Source organism: Zophobas morio, unplaced genomic scaffold (assembly GCF_036711695.1).
Source record: "Zophobas morio isolate AGI-343-1 ecotype UQ-CSIRO unplaced genomic scaffold, CSIRO_AGI_Zmor_V1 ptg000004l, whole genome shotgun sequence".
Lineage (NCBI taxonomy): Eukaryota > Metazoa > Arthropoda > Insecta > Coleoptera > Tenebrionidae > Zophobas > Zophobas morio.
This window is the reverse complement of record NW_026972109.1, coordinates 7,967,893-7,991,005: the sequence shown is the minus strand read 5'-3', so window position 1 is coordinate 7,991,005 and position 23,113 is coordinate 7,967,893. Positions and strand designations below refer to the sequence as shown.

Sequence of the window (23,113 nt, the reverse complement as noted above, 5' to 3'; positions counted from 1 at the left end):
CTTAATTATGAGGACGCATCTAAGTCAAGATTGGTCGCATTAATTAAGTACAATTTTCTTCGTCCAATCGAAAGATTCCGTGTCGCTCTCTTATCTCCGAGCAGATTGGTATTTAGTCATTAAACTCACGAACCCACCCGCTGCAGTATAATTTGAGAAATTGCCCAAATTATCCTAAAAACACAACCGTACACAGGTGTAGGCTCCAAAAACAAATTCGATTTAGGACAGGATATAGTCGATTGTCAAAAAAGTCGCACGCAAGCCAAGGACAATAATTTGTGACATAAACTTGTCATTGAGATCGAAATTACAGGGTTGATATTTAATTTTAAAGCACCATACCTTCTGATAATAACAGCAGAGTCGGTCTCGCCTGGTCAAATCTAATGTTCAATTTGCGGTTTGATTTCCTGTCTTTTCGATACGTCCAGGGTCGGTCGTCGCACAGGCACAGTTCTGAGCCAAAAAAGAAAATTACTTGAAGATTTTACGTCCCACTAAATATTTTCTTTTGTTTGATATCCAGAAAGTTGAATCAAATGCATTGATTAGCATATGAGACAAGAAAAACTCTAGGATAGAAAAAAGTAGACCACAACGGAGTTACTCATTGTGACAAATAGTTTCTGAAAAAGTGGCCTTAAAAATATTATTGTTACTAATAATAACATAATATTTTTTGTGATATGTTAAATAATATCAACAAATAACGCGGTTTAACTTTATTTACTTTGTCTTTGCAGAAAAAGGAGGACAAATAAAAAAATATCTAGTAATATAAATATTTATTGAAAACAGTTGGTCATTTTACTCAGTTAACAGCAAATTACTAATCTACATACAGTGAATGAGAATAGAATTGTATTTTTTGATGTAATGTGGGTTGCATGATTTCCTTTATTAAAAGGAAAAAATTCTGAGAATTAATTTCTTAACGCTTCTGTTTTTCTTCATTTTTTTAAAGGTTAAGTTCGTCGTACTATGTACATTCCATATTAAATTTTTGTCTTTACGCTAAAGACGATAGAGTTTACGAAACTTCAGTACATAAGTTTTTTTTATATCAGAACACATCTAATTCCATAGCAATTTATGATCTTTTTTTTTTAAGAAAAATAATTAGATTACATTTTAGATTCTACGTACTGCATAAACTTACAGCTAAAAACAAAATTTCGCTTTTTCGATCTACTGTGAAGAATGAAGATACCAACGGAGCTCAGTGTTAATTTAAAAATCTGAATAAAGTACATATTGCTATAGAACTTGTGAGAAATAAACCAATTAATTTATTTATAAAGAATTAATAAAATTAATAAATTAACGAAATGGATATAATTGTCACATAAAGAGGTGCAAACTGACAAGAGAATCTACAAAAATTTGTGAAAATAGTAATAATTTGAAACCTATTTCAAGAAGAGATATGAATTTTTAAACCTTCTAATCTTAAAGTTGTTAAAAAAATAATTTATTTATTTGTAAACAATTAATAAATTAACGAAACAGATATAATCATCACATAAGGAGGTAGGTGTACACTAACAACAGAATCTACAAAAATTTGTGAAAGCAAATAATGAAAAATTAAAGAAGGAAGAAAATATGTAAAATAAAATAACCTAGAAAGCTCTAATGGAAAAAAAAAAACACATTTTTGGATGAATAAAAAATAGTAATATATATTTTCAAATATATATCAAGAGACATGAATTTTTAAGCCTTTTGACGTCAAATTTGTTAAAAAATAATGTATACATAAACACTAGGAGCTCGAGATTTTTTAAGATATTTCCAAAAATAAAACTCCAGGATTTCCTGACGTGATTAAATCCTTTTAAAATTGAAATACTAAAGATCCATCGAGATTCTTCCAAATTCTTTCAAAAATAAAACACTTGAGGCTCCCAGGATTATTTAAAATTTTTTTAAAAATATTTAAAACACCAAGGGCCTTCGAGATTTTTAAATTCTTAGAAAAATATAATATCAGGAATCCCGAAATTCTTGCAAATTTTTTCAATAATAAAACAGTTGGTGTTTCTGAGAATCTTACATTATCATTTTTTAATTGAAGCATCAAAGACTCCCCCAGATTCTTTAAATTCTAACAAAAATAAAATATTTGACACCCCTGAAATTCTTCAAATCTTTGAAACACAAACAACAAGGGGCTCCGAGATTCTTGTTTTTTTTTTTTTTTTTAATAAAACACCAGGAAATCCGAGGTTCTTGAAGCTGTTTTAGAAAATAAAACACTAATCTTCAATCTTCTCTGAGATTCTTAAATGATTTTAAAATTGAAATACCAAAGATCCCTTGAGATTCTTCAAAATTCTTTCAAAAATAAAACACTTGAGGTCCCTAGAATTCTTTCAAATTTTTTCAAAAATATTTAAAACACAAGGGGCCTTCTAGATTTTTCAATTCTTGGAAAAATAAAATATCTGGAATCCCGAAATTCTTGCAAACTTTTTCAATAATAAAACAATTGGTGCCCCTGGGAATCTTACATTTATTTTTTAATTGAAATATCAAAAATTCCCGGAGATTCTTTAAATTCTAACAAAAATAAAACACTTGGAACCCCTGAGATTCTTCAATTCTTTCATGCATAAAACAAAAAGGAGCTCCGAGATTTTTAAATTAACAAAAAAAAAAACATCAAGAGATCTGAGGTTCTTGAAGCGGTTTCATAAAATAAAACACTAATCTTCTCTGAGATTCTTAAATGATTTTAAAATTGAAATACCAAAGATCCCTTGAGATTCTTCAAAATTCTTTCAAAAATAAAACACTTGAGGTCCCTAGAATTCTTTCAAATCTTTTAAAAAATATTTAAAACACCAAGGGCTTTCGAGATTTTTAAATTCTTAAAAAAATAAAATATCAAGAATCCCGAAATTCTTGCAAACTTTTTCAATAATAAAACAGTTGGTGTCCCTGGGAATCTTACATTTATTTTTTAATTGAAACATCACAGATTCCCAGAGATTCTTTAAATTCTAACAAAAATAAAACACTTGGAACCCCTGAGATTCTTCAATTCTTTCATACATACAACAAAAAGGAGATCCGAGGTTCTTGAAGCTGTTTCAGAAAATAAAACACTAACCTTCTCTGAGATTCTTGAATCTTTTTAAAATTGAAATATCAAAGATCCCTTGAGATTCTTCAAAATTCTTTCCAAAATAAAACACTTGAGGTCCCTAGAATTCTTTCAAATCTTTTAAAAAATATTTAAAACACCAGGGGCTTTCGCGATTTTTAAATTCTTAAAAAAATAAAATATCAAGAATCCCGAAATTCTTGCAAACTTTTTCAGTAATAAAACAGTTGGTATTCCTGAGAATTTTACATTTATTTTTTAATTGAAACGTCACAGATTCCCCGAGATTCTTTAAATTCTAACAAAAATAAAACACTTGGAACCCCTGAGATTCTTAAATTAAAAAAAAAACACCAGAAGATCCGAGGTTCTTAAAACTGTTTTAGAAAATAAAACACTAATCTTCTATGAGATTCTTAAATCTTTTTAAAATTGAAACATCAAAGATCCTTTGAGATTCTTCCAAATTCTTTCAAAAATAAAACACTTGAGGCCCCTGGGATTCTTTCAAATTTTTTCAAAAATATTTAAAACACCAAGGGCCTTCGAGATTTTTAAATTCTTAGGAAAATAAAATATCAAGAATTCCGAAATTCTTGCAAACTTTTTCAATAATAAAACAGTTGGTGTCCCTGGGAATCTTACATTTATTTTTTAATTGAAATATCATAAATTCCCGAAGATTCTTTAAATTCTAACAAAAATAAAACACTTGGAACCCCTGAAATTCTTAAATTCTTTCAAACATAAAACAACGAGGGGCTCCGATATACTTAAATTTTTTAAAAACTAAAACACCAGGAGGTTCGAGGTTCTTTAACTGTTTTAGAAAATAAAACGCTAATTTTCTCTGAGATTCTTAAATCATTTTAAAATTGAAACATCAAAGACCCGTCGAGATTCTTCCAAATTCTTTCAAAAATAAAACATTTGAGGCCTCCGAGATTCTTTAATTTTTTTTCAAAAATATTTAAAACACCAGCTTTGGAGATTGTTAAATTCTTAGAAAAACAAAACACCAGGAGTCCCGAGATTCTTAGAAATTTTTTCCAAAATAAATGAGTTGATGTCCCTGAGAATCTTACACTTTATTTTTTAATTGAAACATCAAAGATTCCCCGAGATTCTTTAAATTCTAAAATTCTAACAAAAATAAAACACTTGGAACCCCTGAAATTCTTCAATTCTTTCAAACATAAAACAACAAGGAACTCCGAGATTGTTAAATTAAAAAAAAAAACACCAGGACATCCGAGGTTCTTGAAGCTATTTTAGAAAATAAAACACTAATCTCCTCTGAGATTCTTAAATCTTTTTAAAATTGATACATCAAAAATCCCTCGAGATTCTTCCAAATTCTTTCAAAAATAAAGCATCTGAGCCCTCCGGAATTCTTTCAAATTTCTTCAAAAATATTTAAAACACCAGAGGCTTTCGAGATTCTTTAATTCTTAGAAAAATAAAACACCAGGAGAACCGAAATTCTTGGAATTTTTTTCGAAAATAAATGAGTTGATGTTCCTGAGATTCTTACCCTTTTCTTTTAATTGAAACATCAAAGATTTCCCGCGATTTTTTAAATTCTAACAAAAATAAAACATTTGGAACCCCTGAAATTCTTCAGTTCTTTAAAACATAAAACAATAAGGGGCTCCGAAGTTCTTAAAATTAAAAAAAAATAAAACACCATGAGACCTGAGGTTCTTTAAGATGTTTTCAAAAATAAAACACTTGAGTTCCCCGACATGTTTACATTATTTTAAACTTGAAACATTGAAGATCCCCACAGATTCTTTCTTTTTTCTTTCAAATTCTTTAAAAAATAAAACACCAGGGGGCCCCGAGATTCTTAAAAAGAAAACATCAAAGTTCCCTCGAGATTTTTAATTTCTTTCATAAATAAAACACTTAGGTTTCCTGAGATTCTTGACTTTTTTCAAATATAAAACAAGGAGTTCCGGAATCCTTAAACTCTTTAAAAATTAAAACACCAGATGATCCGAGATTCTTTAAGCTGCTTTAGAAAATACATCCACTAACAACCGAAATTCAAAAATTTGTGAAAGTATTTAATAGAAAAAAAAAATGCTTTTTTGAAAGGATAAGAAAATACTTAGTATAATATTTTGAAATCTATATCAAGTGATTTGAACTTTTAATCTCTTTAATCTCAAAATCCTAAAAAAAAATCCATTTGTTTATAAACAATAATTAATAAATTAAGGAAACGGAGCTGTACACTAACAACAGAATCTACAAAAATTTGTGAAACCAAATAAATAAAATTTAAAGAAGAAAGAAAGAAAATAAATAAAATAATCTAGAAACCCATAATGGAAAAATAGACGCTTTTGTAAAAGGATAAAGTATAGAAATAAGTATTTTGAAACGTATATCAAGAGATATAAATTTTTAAGATCTGTTATCTTGTCCAAGTTATTCAAAAAATAGAAATAGGTACTTAATGTCTATTTTCATGAGCTTTTATTGACAAAATACTGTTTTCTTTCAAAACTTTGACGCTACGTTTTTTTTTTTTAAATATTCAGTAGGTATTTGCTAACTAACACTTTTCTTATTTCTTCTTATTGTCAAAATTTATTATTTCAAAATAATTTTGTTTATATCTCAAAATTTGGCTAAAGATCCGGTAAGAATTTTCGTATAAATGAATCCGTAAAAGTTTCTGATAGTCGAAATCCACAAAAAAGGTTTTTTTGGTCATTTTCAACGGTGCTCGAAAAGTCAAAAATTTCAAACGAGAGATTACTGAAGAATTGAATGTTTAGAAAAAGATGCTCCAAAAATTCACAAAAAAATTTCTGACAAAGATGTTGAAGACCTAAAACGAAAAACATAGCTTTTTGATGGTCCTAGACCAAAATTACAAGCGAACATCGAAAACCGTGGAGCAATAGTAATATTTCTGTGAAGGACTTATTTCGAGCATCTATGAAAAAACTGAATTGCCAAAAATTATGAAAAAAATCATGCTTGTTCAGGAATGGTAAAACTCGCAGCGAAAATACTCCGAAGTCGATATGGTGACTGGTTTTCAAAATGTACGGGTTCAAAGTCAATATTTTTAAATATTTCAAAAAAGATGGATTTTTGGCGAAATTGCCCAAAAATCCACAAAAAATTTTCGGACATAGATTTTGAAAACTCAAAACGAAAAATGAGTGCTACAAAATAAACAAAAATAGAAGTATGTATAGCATATAAGGAAACAAAATTCAAAGACAGCTAAAAAAAAAAACAAAAATCAGAAGAATAAATAAAATTTTTCTATGCTATGAAGCATACAACAAAATTAATATAGATAATATACCTATTTTAAACATAAGTGGAAAAATACGCTAGAAAAAATAGAAACCCTGGCCCAACATCAGCTACTTTTGTTCACCGAATACTCCCGACCTTTTAAAAAATTCGCCAAATTTAAGCACCAACTCCTCTATTCATTTCAATTTTCGTTTTTACAACCTGCAATATCGCGAAACTTGCTCAGTATCCCCACAAGCTGTAAAAATCTTTTCCGAGCATCCACATTAAGATGCATTTTATTGCCGGTGCATGAATCTCTAAACGAAATGAAATAAAACACGTTTTACACGGGGCGGAATTTTATCAGTGGAAGTACGAGCAGACACTACCTTCAGACAAATTATTCTCACCAATCTCACTCGGCCGGGAAAAGTTCGTGAGGGTAAAACCGCAACCACCAGATTTACTTATTAGGTCAAAAAAATTCCTAAATCGCCGAATTCGATCCTGTGGACATTCCTCGTTTGCGGTTTGCCCTTTTTATTTGGTTTTCGGTTTAATTAGGGCGGATGGGGGAAAATTCTAGTGCGTGGGAAAATTTCTTTTCGAATTTATACTTTTGTTGTTTTTTTTTTGAAGAGCGAAAATGCAATAATAGACAAATAAACGGTGTCTGTGTGTTCCTCTCCGGCAAAAGCAATTACCAGAATTGATTGCCGATAACGTCCCCGGCACTCAGATGAGATTTTAATTCGGCAAACAAATAAAACGAGCCCACACACACATGTAACAAAGCTCCGAAATATTCGGTTTGCGTTCAGTATATATTTTCCGGTGTAGCTATATTAGATTACATTTTAATCAGCAGCAGCTCGGTCGGCATAGTAGGGGGCCGGGTTACCGGCCATTACTCAAACTTGACGTTAAATGGCTAATCCAATTGTTACCCCAACGATATGTGGTTATCGCCCGATCTAGTGTGCTTTGCCGACTCCCCCGCCCCGCACCCGTTCAAATCATTGCATTTTGATATTTTCATTCGGGCGAATGCCGCCGCGGCGCCCTAACCACCCTACATATTTGAAACGGTTATAATTGGCACGCTTGCCTGATTAAATTTTCATCATTCCTGCCCTGTCGCGAACCGTGTTGCTTCAATACGTAATGCTCGTACACATTACGCATTCATTACTATTATTTACGGGTACACATATAGTGCATGTCGGAAATTATGCGACTGACTTTGCCGACGGATCTAGCGAAATTACAGGTGCCGGACCGGAAATGAGTCTAGACGGGCGGTTTCGGAACAGACAGAAAAGTCACGAGGACCGGCTGCGAAGGATGCCCGATCTGATGCCCACTTTAGGCGAATTTACAATTTACAATATACCAACATGAAAAAATCATGTGGTGCATGTGCCCGAAATTACCATATGTGGTAAAGAATGATCTAAAATTTGTATTTATAATTTTGCGATTGAAGAGATTTAATTTTCTTTTCTGCAAACCTCAGCTGTTTATTATACAAAACGAATATTACTATATATATGTGCCACGTGCTCCTGAAAATACCATATGTATATTATAATTGTTTACATTTTTTTTTTCCTTATCACAGATCAAACATTTCCATATTTTTCAATTGACTTCGCGCTCGTGCACTTAACCCTTCATCCCTATTGTTAGCTGTCGCCAACTTCTCCATATCAAAACGTTAATCGATCCAGTAGCTCGAGAGACACTTTGTAACTAAATACTCGTGGGTGCGGAGGGTTGACGAGTCGACGTTTCGCACCCGTCCCGTCATCAGGGATCAATTAAGCGCCTGCATCTCCCGAGACCCTCTATGCACTCGCCCCATTACATTAACCATTCACGTGTCCCATCTGCCCGTCGTTGGAAGGCGTCCAACAATCAAAAAGTGAATCGGCGATGACGAAAACCGGAGTGAAGGAGCGACAGTTAACTTAATCCTGCTAGAAAAGCGCTGATCGTCTCTGTAATCGCTTGTCCACACCGATTCCGGCTCTAATAAGTCACTCGGACCCCAGTTTGACCGGAAAAGCGAGCGTGCACCGGAAAAATCCGGAAGAGAGCTTAATTGGGGTGCAGGATATGCAGTCCGATGTCCTGTTGGAGGTGTTAGAATGTGACAAGTTTCTCGTTTTCTGCGTTCTGTGGGTATTTAACACAGTCGTTTATCCCTAATACAAAAAGGTAAAGTCGAAATAATATGAGAAGAACGTATTATCACATACCACATTTACCTTCTGAAAAGGGCGCATTTTGAAAATTATATTAGATATCATACATCATATCATTTCGAATAAGATATTTTCTGAAAAAAAACATGATCTTTAGATTTACCAGGCAAGGCTTCTTTCGTAACATCAGTGGACTTTGGTCCGTTAAATCTTATCAAAATCGTGTAAATTCACCCTCCCCTTCAAGGTGATCTATCAAGGACAATAATCCCAACTCAATATGACGATTGTGTTTCGAAATATGTATTCGGTGTCAAAGTAAAATTTTTAAAATATCTAAAAAATTGCCAAATTTTATTTTAGCGATTTTGGAGAAATGGTAGTAATGTTCGAAAAACTAAAGGTGTAAAACACTTCGGGGGATCAAAATCAACAAAAAAATTTCCTTTGCGGAATTTTGAAAATTCTGGTGGAAAGGACGAGACAAAAAAAAATAAAATTTTCGAGAAATTGCCCAAAAATCCCCAAAAAATTCTGGAAGATAAATTTCGACCAGCTGAATCCAAAAATATTGTATGTTCATGGTCCCAGTTCGAAGATTGAGGGGTTACGATAGAAAATAAAGGAAAAATAGTGAAATTGTTGAAAACATATTTAACACGAATTCTGAGAAACTTCGTGGTCAAAAATCATGACAAAAATAGTGCTTGTGAAGAAATAAGTGGTCTGTCAAGGACCATAATCCCAAGTCGATACGTCGACTGGGTTTAGAAATATTCGGTTTCGAAATAACATTTTTAAAATATCTAAAAAATTGCCAAATTTTTTTTGGCGATTTTGGAAAAATGGTAGTAATTTTTCGAAGAACTAAAAAGCTTTACAGCTTTACATTTCAGGGGATCGAAAGCAACAAAAAAATATCCTTTGCAGAATTTAGAAACTTCTCGTGAAAAGTGAAGTGCTAAAAATTTAAAATTTTTGAGATGTTGCCCAAAAATCCCCAGAGATAAATTTCCACCAGCTGAATCCAAAAATATTGTATGTTCATGGTCCCAGTTCGAAGATTGAGGGGTTACCATTGAAAATCCAGGAGCAATCGTGCCATTTTTGTTAAGCAAATATTTGACATGAATTCTCAAAAACCTCATGGTCAAAAATCATAAAAAAAAAATGTGTTTGTGTAAGAATAAGTGGTCTATCAAGAACAATAATCCCAAGTCGATACGACGACTGGGTTTCGAAAGATTTAGTTTCAAAGTAATTTTTAAAATATTTTGGCGATTTTGGAAAAATTGTAGTAATTTTCGAAAAACTAAAGTTCCAAAACACTTTGGGAGATCGAAATGATCAAAAAAATTTCCTTTTCGAAGTTCCGAAAGTTATCAAGGAAACGTCGAGAATTTCACAAGGGAGAAAAAGTTGTAAAAATTTAAAATTTTCGAAATGTTTTCCAAAAATCCAAAAAAAAATTTGGGAGATAGATTTCAACGAGAATCCAAAAATATTACATGTTGGTGGTCCCAGTTCGAAGATTGAGGGGTTACCATTGAAAATCCAGTAGCGTCGTGTCATTTTTCTTAAAGAAATATTTAACACGATTTCAAAGTAACATTTTTAAAATATCTCAAAAATTTCCAAATTTTATTTTGGCGATTTTGGAAAAATGGTAGTAATTTTTCAACAACTGAAGCAGTAAAAGGCTTCAGGGGATCGAAATCAACAAAAAAACTCCTTTGTGAACTTTTGAAAGTTCTTGTGGAAAGATCGAAAATTTCACAAGGAGAAAGTTCAAAAAATTTAAAAATTTCGAGATGTTGGCCACAAAACCTGAAAAAATTCTGACAGATTAGTCCCAGAATATTGCATGTTGATGGTCCCAGTTTGAAGATTGAGGGGTTACCATTGAAAATCCAGAACCAATAGTGCTATGTTTGTTAAGAAAATATTTAACTCGAATCTTATTGTCAAAAACTATTAAATAAACTGTGTTTTTTATGAAGGACAATAATTTCAATTAGATACGATGACTAGGTTTCGAAATATTCGGTTGTGAAATCAAAATTTTAAAATATCTCAAAAATTGGAAAATTTTATTTTGGTGATTTTGGAAAAATGGTAGAAATTTTCTGAAGCTATAGTGTAATTGAGGGTAATCGAAATCAACAAAATAGTCTCCTTTGCTAAGTTTCGAAAGTTCTCGAGAAAAAGTCGAAAATTTCATAAGGGGAAAGCACTAACAATTTAAAATTGTCGAAATAATTGCTCAAAAATGCTGAAAAAATTTTGGGAGATCGATTTCGATCAGCTGAATCCAAATTGTCACCTGTTGATAGTCCCAGTTCGAAGATTGAGGGATTTCCATTGTAAACCCTGAAGCAATCGTGCCATTTCTGAAAAATTTGGTATTCAAAAATGATAACAAAAATCACGTTTATGTACGAATGATGGATTCATCAGGGACAATAACTCCAATTCGATACGACGACTTGGTTTCGAAATAATCGGTTGTAAAGATCTCAAAAACTGCAAAGTTTTATTTTGCCGATTTTGGAAAAATGGTAGGTAGTAATTTTCGAAGAACTGAAGTTATAATACATTTCAGGAGTTCTAAATCAACAAAATAATCTACTTTGCAAAGTTTCTAAAGTACTAAAGAAATTTAAATTTTCGAGACGATGCCTAAAAATCTTCAAAAAATTCTGGAAGATACATTTGGACGAGTTGAACTCAAAAATATGGCATACTGCTGGTTCTGGTTCCAAGAAGAAAAAATCCTGTTTATGTAGGAATGATGGATTTACCAGGGACTCCAATTCGATACGTCGACTAGGTTTCGAAATTTTTAAAATATCTCAAAAACTGCAAAACTTTTCTTTTCGATTTTGGAAAAATGGTAGTAATTTTCGAACAACTGAAGGTGTAAAACAATTTAGGAGATTGGAATCAATGAAAAAATCTCCTTTGCGAAGTTCCGGAAGTTCTCCAAGAAAGGGCGAAAATTTCACAATGAGGAACTACCAAAAATTTAAAATTTTCGAGACGTTGCCCAAAAATCCTGAAAAAATTCTGGGAGATAGATTTCGACTAGCTAAATTCAAAAATATTGCATGTTTGTCGTCCCAGTTCGAAGATTGAGGGGTTACCATCGAAAATCCAGCAACAATAGTGCCATTTTTGTTAAGGAAGTATTTAACATGAATTCAAAAGAATTCCTGCTCAAAAATAATGAAAAAATGGTGTTTGTGTAGGAACAAGTGGTCTGTCAAGGACAGTAATTCCAAGTCGATACGACGACTAGGTTTCGAGATATTCTGTTTCAAAGAAACATTTTTAAAATACAGTAAAACCTGCCTATGCCGGAATCGCGTGGGTCCAAAATTTGTATCCGTCTTAAACAGGGTTCCGGCTTTTGCAGGAAACCCGGCTATGACGGAAAGTAAACCTCTATAAAACAGAAATCATTTTTTATTAAATTGAATACATATGTACATATAAAAGAATTATTTGAAATAGTTGTTTATTGTTATTTGCTTTTTCGGCCATTGAGATATATTTTCCATGCTTGTTCTCAACTGCAAAATTTTGGCTACACGCTCACCTCTTTGCCATTATTCTATAATTTATTTTAGGTATATGTTTTATCATTTGATACACTTACGTTTTTTGCAATCGAATTTTTGCAAATTTGTTTAACACTCAAATTTTGCTGCTCGTGTATATTAATTAAATCCGTCTTGCTGTTATTGTTGGTCGTTTTTTGGGCCATTGCGAACACACATATAACCACGAGAGACACCAATTAAATGAGAATTGAGAACAGTGATTTTTTGTTGACAAAAATGCACCTGCAGGGCCACGAATTGAATTACATATTTTTCGTAGAAATCATCAATTTTGTTCTCGCTTCCGTTTTACACAGAGTTGGGTGCATGTATTTTGACACGTTGGGACTTACAAATATTTTCCGTTTCCGCGTTATGCAGTTTCCGGCTTATACGGACCAAAATACATTAAATTAGGTATTTGAAAAAACGGGACTGCGGAAAATTTCCGCGATGAGCAGTTTTCCGCCTTCTACAGAGTCCGGCATAGGCAGGTTTCACTGTATCTCAAAAATTGCCAAATTTTATTTTGGCGATTTTGGAAAAATGGTACAAATTTTTGAACAACTGAAGTTGTAAAAAACTTCAAGTGATCGAAATCAACGAAAAAATCTCCTCAAAAATAATGAAAAAAATGCTGTACGTGTAGGAACAAGTGGTCTGTCAAGGACAGTAATTCCAAGTCGATACGACAACTGGGCCTCGAGATATTCGGTTTCAAATTAACATTTTCAAAATATCTTAAAAGTTGCCAAATTTTATTTTGGCGATTTTGGAAAAATGGTACAAATTTTCGAACAACTGAAGCTGTAAAAAACTTCAGGTGACCCAAATCAACGAAAAAAACTCCTTTGTGAAGTTCCGAAAGTTCTCCAGAAAAGGGCGAAAATTTCACAATGTGGAAGTACCAAAAATTTAAAATTTTCCAAATGTTGCCCAAAAATCCTGAAAAAAATTCTGGGAGATAGATTTCGACTAGCTAAATTCAAAAATATTGCATGTTGGTCGTCCCAGTTCGAAGATTGAGGGGTTATACCATCGAAAATCCAGGAGCAATAGTGCCATTTTTGTTAAGGAACTATTTAACACGAATTCTAAAAAACTTCGTACTCAAAAATCATAAAAAAAATGATGTTTGTGTAGGAATAAGTGGCCTGTCAAGGACAGTAATTCCAAGTCGATACGACCACTGGGTTTCGACATATTCGGTTTCAAATTAACATTTTTAAAATATCTCAAAAATTGACAAATTTTATTTTGGCGATTTTGGAAAAATGGTACAAATTTTCGAACAACTGAAGTTGTAAAAAACTCCAGGTAATCAAAATCAACGGAAAAATGTCCTTTGTGAAGTTCCGAAAGTTCTCCAGGAAAGGGCGAAAATTTCACAATGAAGAAATACCAAATATTTACAATTTTCAATTTGTTGCCCAAAAATCCTGAAAAAAAATCTGGGAGATAGACTGCGACCAGCTAAATGCAAAAGTGTGGCATGTTGGGGTCACAGTTCGAAGATTGAGGGGTTACCATCGAAAATCTAGGAACAATCCTGCCACTTTTATGAAAGAAATATTGAACACGAATTCTGAAAAACTTCATTGTCAAAAATCATAAAAAAATTGGTGTTTATATAGAAATAAGTAGTATGTCAATGACAATAATCCCAAATCTATAAGACGACTGCGTTTTGAAATATTCGGTTTCAAAGTAACATTTTTAAAGCATCTCAAAAATTACGAAATTTTATTTTGGTGATTTAGGAAAAATGGTAGTAATTTTCGAACAATCGAAGCTTTAAACTACTTCAGGGGATCGAAATCAATAAAAAAATCTCCTTTAAGGAGTTTCCAGAGTTCTCGTCGAAAGGTCGAAAATTTTACAACGGGAGGTTCCAAAAAATGGAAATTTTCGAAAAGTTGCCTAAAAATCTTCAATAGATTCTGGGAAATAGATTTTGACGACCTGTACCCAAAAATATGGCATTTTGATGACGGTTTTGGTTCCTAAATTGATGGACTATCATCGAAGATCCAGGAGCAATGGTGCTATTTTTGTGAAAGAAATATTTAACGTGATTTCTGAAAAATTTGGGGGTCGAAAATTAAAAAAGCACTCGTTTATGTAGGAATGATTTATTCATCAGTGACAATAACTCCATTTCGATACGACGATTAGGTTTCGAAATAATTGCTTAAGTATAAAGTCAAATTTTTAAAATATCTCAAAAACTACAAAATTTGATTTTGGCGATTTTGGAAAAATGGTATAACTTTTCGAAGATCTGAAGTTATAATTCACTTTAAGGGATCGAAATCAACAAAATAGTCTCCTTTGCTAGTTTCGAAAGTTCTTGGGGAAAGGTTGAAAATTTCGTAAGACCTACCATCGAAATTCCAGGAGCAATGTTGCTATTTTTGTTAAGGAAATATTTAGTGCAATTTCTAAAACATTATCTGTTTATCTAGGAATGATGGATTTATCAGGTACAATATTGATGAAATGGTAGAAATGGTAGGAATTTTCGAAGAACTGATGTTATAATACATTTCAGAAGATCGAAATCAAGAAAATAGTCTCCTTTGCTAAGTTTCGAAAGTTCTCGAGAAAAGGTCGCAAATTTCACAAGGAGAATATATTCTATATCATACATCATATCATATGTCACAGTTATCATATATCCTAAATCCTATCATATATCATATCATAGCAAAGAAGATATTTTTTGAAAAAAAAATACGATCTTTAAGATTTACCACAACAGACTTCTTTCGTAATATCTGAAGGAACTGAAAAAATTAGTGAAAGCATTTATTTTATTTGTATAGGAAAAAAGGAAAATAATGATCTGTGGATGAACAGCTCTGCGTATTAGCATGTGAAAATTTGCTTGGACGTGTATTAATTTTGGTGGTTGTTGATGATAAGGGAACTATCTGTTAAATCTTATCAAAATCGTGAAAATTCCCCCCTCCCTATCCGCAGCACTTGTTCTTAATGATTCCACATCCGCCGTTTTTCCCCTATAAGCTCGCCGCCTCTCGCAATAAAAAAGCCAATCCTGGCCGTGTTACATTTTTCAGCACCGGCCTTTATTTTTTCTTGTTCCGTGCGCCTCTCTTCTTGATCTAATCTAATTAATATTAATTGCAAGAGCGAGTGGAGCGAATTCCGAGAAACAAAACATCATAATTACGGGTATCAAGATAACAGAAAGCCAGCGGCCGGTAATAAAAACGGCAATAAAACAACGGGCGAACCCACACAATATTTCCAGCATACATCAAGACGAAGAAACGGAATAATGTCGGGCACGCAATGCGAAACGCACCAGCAGGAACGGCACAGCCGAACGCCACCTCCGTTTCATATAAATTAAGTATAACGGAGCCGAACAAAGGCTTTCAAAATAATTACCGAAGGAAGAATCGCGCTGTAAATAATAAATAATCGAGTTGTTAGTCACTTCGGTGACGAGAAGATGAGGGGCGCGAGCTCGGGCCAGAAGAGAGCTATCTGATCTCGGTGGATGGGAATGCTCCATAAAGACGCACACACGCACATATTGTTGGGCTCTTTGCAGAGGGCGCTAATTCGATTTGGATTACACGGGGGACACGAGGGCTTACCAGAGCTACGCTGTTACGAAACCGATAAGATTAATTGATTGGGACGAACATTCGGCCAGATTTTCGGCCGGAATTTTTGAATTGCGCGCTGCGGATGGGAGGATGATTGCTATAGTTACGTTGACGGTTGAGTGACTTTGGAGAGAACTTTGGTGCTTCTGGTTGAAATTTAGGGGTGGTTTTGCAAGATCTGGAGAAGTGAAGAATGCAAGCTGTCAGGGGTTTGCGACCGCTGCTTTTGAAAAGTAGACAAGGCAAGTACTATATCTGGATACGAGTGTAATTTTTACGATAGTTGATTGTCAAATTTTGGGTTCGGCTAGACTAAAAAGAACAGTCTTAATTTTTTCTACACTAGCACCAGAATTTGTTACTTGAGTTGGCACTTGCAGGATTTGTTACAGTACCTTGCGTTTCAAACTCTTTTTTTTCGAAATTGTTTTATTGTACAATGGGAATTTTCCCTCTTGCCATTGCAACATTTATTTGATGATGTCAGGTCAGTTAATTAGGTACTTTTAATGTAGTTTCGAAGCTCAGAACAAAAAAACTGGTTTAAAACTATTAGCTCTAGAACTTTCCTGGTACCTAAAAAACAAACAAACAAGTCCAGTGTCTTCCAAAAATTATAAAATATGATTCTGAAATGTTTTATTCATGCAATAAAATTAATGGTGATGGCTAAAAATTATGAAAAACTATTGCCCATCAATAAGTCCAAGTCAGTACCAAGACTTGTTTTTAAAATACATATTCATTTTCTAAGTCGAATTTTTAAAATATCTCAAAAACTGTCAAATTTTATCTTGGTAATTTTGGAAAAATGGTAGTAATTTTCGAAGAACTGAAGTTATAAAACACTTGAGCGGATCAAAATCAATAAAAAAAACTAGAGTTTCGAAAGTTATCGAGAAAAGGTCGAAAATTTCATAAGGGGGAACTACCAAAAATTTTTGAGATGTTGCCCAAAAATCCTCAAAAAATGTTGGAAGATTGAGGGGTTACCATCGAAAACCCAGAAGCAATCGTGCCATTTTTGTTAAGAAAATATTTAGTGCCATATCCGAAAGATTTAGAGTTAAAAATTTTTTTTTTAATGTAGGGATGATGGATTTATCAAGGACAATAATTCCAAATCGTTACAATGACTAAGTAGGTTTCGAAATATTCGGTTGTACAGTCAAATTTTTAAAATATCTCAAAAATTGCAAAATTTTATTTGGCGATTTTGGAAAAATGGTAGGGATATTCGAAGAACTGAAGAGATCGAAATTAACGAAATAATCTCCTTTGCTAATTTTCGAAAATTCTCCGGGAAAGTTCGAAAATTTCTAAGTGGAAAAATTGAAATTTTCGAGAACTTGCCTAAAAATTTTCAATAAATTCTGGGAGATAAGTTTTGGTTCTAAAATTGGTGCGGTACCACCGAAAATGCCATTTTTGTGAAGGAAATATTTAGCGCAATTTCTGAAAAATTTGGAGGTCAAAAATTATTGAAATAAATCGTATTAATATAGGAATTATGTATTTATCAGAGACAATAGTTTCAATTCGGTACAACGACTAGATTTAGAAATAATCGGTTATAAAATCGAATTTTTAAAATATCTCACAAATTACAAAATTTTATTATTGGCGATTTTCGAAAAATGATAGGAATTTTCGAAAAACTGAAGCTATGAAACACTCCTCTCTCAAATTTGGAAAGTTCTCGAAGATAGGTCGAAAATTTCGTAAAGGGGAAGTCTTAAAAATTGATACTGCTACGAAAGAAACCTATACGCCTCTCCGGTACGACGTCTATGGGTTCTGGTATATATAGTGATGATAACTCATCGTCGATGACGGCGGCCCGGCGGCGTTCGCTAAAGAAAAGTCTGGAAGCGGAAGTCGCGATGAGCAATTCTAAAAGACCTCATCTGCGGAACTTCTAGAAGGGAAGTAGGTATGGCTCTAAATAGAGGCTATCTTCGGGAACGATTTAGCCAGTTCAGTCAGTCAAATTGTGTCGGAATTATTTTGTACTTAATCGCTGTGTAATTAGTCGTGTAAATTTGAGTTACTAAGAAATAAATTGTTAAGTTTTACACAGGCCGATTTGTATTTACCGAACATCATAACAATACTTTCGAGAAGTTTCCTTAAAATCTTCAATAAACTCTGGAAGATAAGATTTGGACGAGTTGAATTAAAAATATGGCATGTTGATGGTTCTGGTTCCAAGATTGATGACTTACCATCGAAAACCCAGGAGCATTGGTCCTATTTTGTTAAGGAAATATTTAGCGCGAATTATAAAAAACTTGGTGGTCAAAAATTATAAAAGAAATCGTGTTTATCTAGGAATGATGGATTTATCAGGAATAATAATTCGGTACGATGACTATGTGAAATTTTTAAAATATCTCAAAAATTCCAAAATCTTATGTTGACGATTTTGGAAAAATTGCAGAAATTTTCGAATAACTGAAGTTTTAATACACTTCAGGGGATTGGAATCAACAAAATGATCTCCTCTTTCCAGTAGCAAATAGTATAACAAAAAGTTTACGATTAGTGTTTTTTTTTACTTTTTTCACATCTTGGATTGTATTAGTTTTCACTACCACTTGATTGGAAAACATAATTAGCCCCGCCCACCCACCCTACCTTCATTTCAGTGATTAATTTTATCTGCATTGAATGAAATTAATGATCTTATACAAAACATAAACAAAATTAATCGTTAGAACGAAAAAGTGGGGGTGGGCGGGCTAGAACTTGCTAAGATAAAACTGATTTTGGTAAATGACATACTTTCCGAGAAAATAGAGGGCGGGTGGGCGGGGTTTGTATTTGCTTAAGCCAAGACTGTTTTTGCCTAATTAGATACCTTCCAAGAAAATAGGCGCGGGTGGGCGGGGCTTATATGTCGTAATATTACGCTAATTTTGTCACTTTGGCCATTTTCGACAAGTTTTCAACCATTTTCGAAAATTTCTACATTTCTTCCAAAATCGCCAATTGAAATATAGCAATTTTTATAGTTCCAGTAGCAAATAGTATAACAAAAAATTTACGATTAGTACTTTTTTTTACTTTGTTCACATGCTGGATTCTATTAGTTTTCACTACCACTTGATTGGAAAACAAGTTCTCGGGGAAATATTGAAAATTTCGTAAGTGGAAAATCCTAAAAAAATTGAAATTTTCGAAAAGTTCCCTAAAAATCTTCAATAAATTCTGCGAGCTAGATTTGGAGCTGATTCCAAAAATATGGTATGTTTATGGTTCTGGGTCCAAGATTGATCGCTTACCATAGAAAATCTAGTAGCAATGGTGTTATTGTTGTTAAGGAAATATTTAGCGCGATTTCTGAAAAATTTGGTAGTCAAAAATTATTTTAAAAAAATCGTATTTATTAGGGACAATAATTCCAATTCGATACAACGACTAGGTTTTGAAATAATCGGTTGTAAAATAAAATTTTTCTAAAATAGTTCTCGAGGAAAGATCGAAAATTTCATAATGAGGAAGTATTAAAAGTTTAAAATTTTCGAAATGTTGCCCAAAAATCCTGAAAAAATTGTGGGAAATAGATTTCGACCAGCTGAATCCAAAAATACTGCATATTGATGGTCCCACGTCGAAGATTGAGGGGTTACCATTGTAAATCCAGAAGCAATCGTGCATTTTTGTGAAGGAGATATTCAGTGCGATTTCTGAAAAAATTTGTGGTCAAAAATTATTAAAAAAATCGTGTTTATCTAGGAATCATGGATTTATCAGTGATAAGAATTCCAATTCAGTATAATTAATAGGTTTCGAAATAATCGGTTGTAAAGTAAAATTTTTAAAATTTTATTTTTCGATTTTGGAAAAATGGTAGAAATTTTCGAAGAACTAAAATTATAAAACACTTTAGGGGATCGAAATCAACAAAAAAAAAAACTCCTTTGCGAAGTTTCAAAAGTTCTCGAGGAAATTTAAAATTTTCGAAATGTTGCCGAAAATTGCTGGAAAAAATTCTGGGAGATCGATTTCGACCAGCTTAATCCAAAAATATCGCATGTTGAAGGTCGCTGTTTCAAAATTGGGGGGTTACCATCGAAAATCCAGGAGCATTTTTTCCATTTTTGTTAAAGAAATGTTTAGTGCGATTTCTGAATAACTTTGTGGTCAAAAATTATGAAAAAAATCGTGTTTATGTAGGAGTGATGGGTCTACCAGAAACAATAATCCCAATTCGATACGACGCGAGGACTGGGTTCCGAAAAATTTGGTTCCAAATTCCAATTTTTAAAATATCTCAAAAATTGCCAGTGTTGTTTTGGAGATTTTAGGAAAATGGTAGGAATTTTCGAAAAACTGAACTTGTAAAACACTTCAATGGACCGAAATCAACAACAAAATAATCTCTTTTGCTAAACTCCGAAATTTGCCGGGAAAAAGTTAAATATTTCATTGAGGGGGTATAAAAAAATTGAAATTTTCAAGGAGTTGCCTAAAAGTCCTCTAAAAATTTTGAGAGATAGTAGATTTCGAAGAGTTGAATTGAAAAATATGGATGGCATGTTGGTGGCTCCGTTCCCAAGATTGACGGCTTACCATCGAAAATCCAGGAGCAATGGTGCTATTTTTAATAAGAAAATATTTAGTACGATTTCTGAAAATCTTTGTGGTCAAAAATTATGAAAAAAATTGTGTTTATTTAAGAAACATGGGTCAATTAGGCATAATAATCCCAATTCGATACGACGACTAGGTTTCGAAATATTCGGTTATAAAATCAAAATTTTAAAATATCTCAAAAATTGCAAATTTTATTTGGCCATTTTCGAAAAATGCTAGAAATTTTCGAAGAAATGAAATTGTAATACCTACATTTCGGGAGTCGAAATCAACAAAATAGTTTCATTTGCCAAGTTTTGAACGTTCTCGGGGAAAAGTCGAAAATTTCGTAAGAAAAATTGAAATTTTTCAGAAGTTGCGCAAAAATCCTGAAAAAATTCTGGGAGATAGATTTCGACGAGTTGAACCCAAAAATATTGCATGTTGATGGTACCAGTAGTAATGGGTTACCATCGAAAATCCAGGAGTAATCGTGCAATTTTTGTTCAGGAAAAATTTGGCGCGATTTCTGAAAAAAATACTGCAAAAGTGCTTTTTTTTCAATGCTGCAAAGTGCTACAAATTAAGTAAATACGGATTTGGATACAGGTTTTAATTCTCTACAATGTTGATATTAAATATTTTGCTCTAAAATAATTAGGGGAGTAAAAATTTTAAAATTTCTGTTTTTACATGTAAAATCCATATCCAATCCATCATATTTAAGTGACATTTACACAGGGGAAAACTAGCCAAGAAAGTTTGATAAACAACAAATTATGCAGAGTCTTTAGCTTACTTACGATTATGAAATGCGTTGTTTTTAAAAATTCTGGTAATTGAAAAGAAATTAGTCCATTTCATGTATTATCTTCCGAGCTTGCTTGACAAACCCTTGACTGTATAAACGGTACTTAAAAAAATTAAAAGAATTATTTCTGAACAACCATTTTTGTATTAAACGAAATTTGTACAGGTTTTTAAAGAAAATAAATTAAATAGGGGTAAGTTTTAAAGATTTTCGGGTTTAGAAGAGAACTTAAAACAAATTCTCGTTTTATTTAACATTTAGTTTATTAACACAAGAGAATTCTCACATGCATTAGATACTTTTTGATGTTCTTACTCTAACGATTTGTTTTTAATTTCTGTGAACAAAACAAATTTTGTTATCTTTTCCTCTTTCAGACAGATCTTAAATCCCTACATCGCGAAACAGTTAGCCATTCATTATGATTCGTTTTTTTAATCAACATCTATAAACAATATAATTACACTTCTAACATATCCGTAAAGATTTCACACAACCAGGAACTCTGTAATATAACGTTGTTTCGGTTCGACACCCCCATTTTTAATCTACAACAGACAAAAATCATATTTTGATAATTATTCTGTTTCAGTCTTCATCCAACGCAACTATGCAAAGAAAAAGAAGAAAGATAAATTTCCCAAAGTTACTCTCAACGATCTGCCAAATCCTGAAGGTGACTGGTTCACCGAATACAACAAGCGCCAGAAAACTTACAACCTGCATTTAGTCCTAGGAATCGGATTTCTTGCGTTTTCAATAGCCGTGGGAGTGCCTCTGAACCAATACCAATTCTACAACCACCTCCCTGAGGAGATGCCAGAAATCGAATGTTACAAATAATTAAAACAATATTTAATTCCGTTAATGTAGTTTTGAGTTAATTAAATAATTTATGTAAAAATATTTCACTTTATTTCTTCTAACGCTTAAATTCAGTTGTGGTGGCCCATTTCGAAAGTAATTATAAAATTAAAGTTTGTCAATTACGTGCTGAAAAAAGCTTCGAAACACTTTTGCCTCATTAAACAATAATTGCTGATTTGATATTGCTCTTTCACAACGCAATCTCTCGAAAACGTTTGGTAACGTTCATAATGATAGTTTCTAAAAATAAATACAAATCCATCATGAATGGTTATCTAACGGAAGCATGCGGTTAAAATTTCATAACATGTAAAAACGAAATATTAATTCCATCCCACTTACTTAAGACCGCCATTATCCTATATCATCTATTCGAGAAGAACAAATAGTCTTTTTACAACTACATGACAGCACTGAATTTCTTTTTGTTTGCGACTAACTAACGGTATGGACAATTTACAGTCGTTGAAATTTTTTGGTTACGCAAACATGACAAAACGCGGTTTTTGCGTGCTTTTTTCGGGCATTTGAACTGTAAATTTAGGAAGCGTAACCTAAAATAGTTACCCAATAAACTAAATAAACAGTTGTTATTAAATTTCGCCACTGAAATGACGAATTAATAAAACTTGCCTCTTCAATTTTTTATTCATTACCAGTTTTGGTTGGATAAAGTTATTTTAAGTGGGCGATATTTCAAAATTTTCTATGTAAAGTTGTCTAAAACAGTTTGGAAGTGGCGTCCCTAGCGTAAAAATTCGGCGCTTATTCACAGCAGGCGTTTACGTAAGGCATTGAGTAATCGTTTTTAGCAGTGTAGAGGGTAAGTAGGAGGCAATTACTCTCCCGCCCTCGGGGATTTCGGACACCATAAGTTCATTAGAAGTCAATCAACTAACATGCGAATAAACTGAACAAGCCGCCTGCGATTTGCTCCCTCTGCCATCAAATAAATACGTTTGTTTTCGAATTTTTTCCCGACTTTCGAACAAATTGGTCCCAATCATGTCCCTGCCCTAGCCGAATAACAT

General features: G+C 32.8%; 1 protein-coding gene across 1 annotated transcript; it reads left to right on the top strand.

Moving 5' to 3' along the window:
• The first annotated feature begins 15,945 nt into the window (after window positions 1-15,945).
• On the top strand, window positions 15,946-22,121 carry LOC135134823 (uncharacterized). The gene is made up of 2 exons (XM_064063663.1): window positions 15,946-16,068; window positions 21,808-22,121. Exons 1-2 carry the CDS (start codon window positions 16,020-16,022, stop codon window positions 22,056-22,058), a joined length of 300 nt encoding a protein of 99 aa, XP_063919733.1. The 5' UTR covers window positions 15,946-16,019; the 3' UTR covers window positions 22,059-22,121.
• The last annotated feature ends 992 nt before the right edge of the window (window positions 22,122-23,113 follow it).

Excerpts from the sequence above, each read along its gene's own strand:
- LOC135134823 (XM_064063663.1), top strand. The coding sequence starts at position 16,020 with ATGCAAGCTGTCAGGGGTTTGCGACCGCTGCTTTTGAAAAGTAGACAA. Across the intron at positions 16,069-21,807 it reads GCTTTTGAAAAGTAGACAAG|TCTTCATCCAACGCAACTAT; the intron begins GCAAGTACTATA and ends ATTCTGTTTCAG.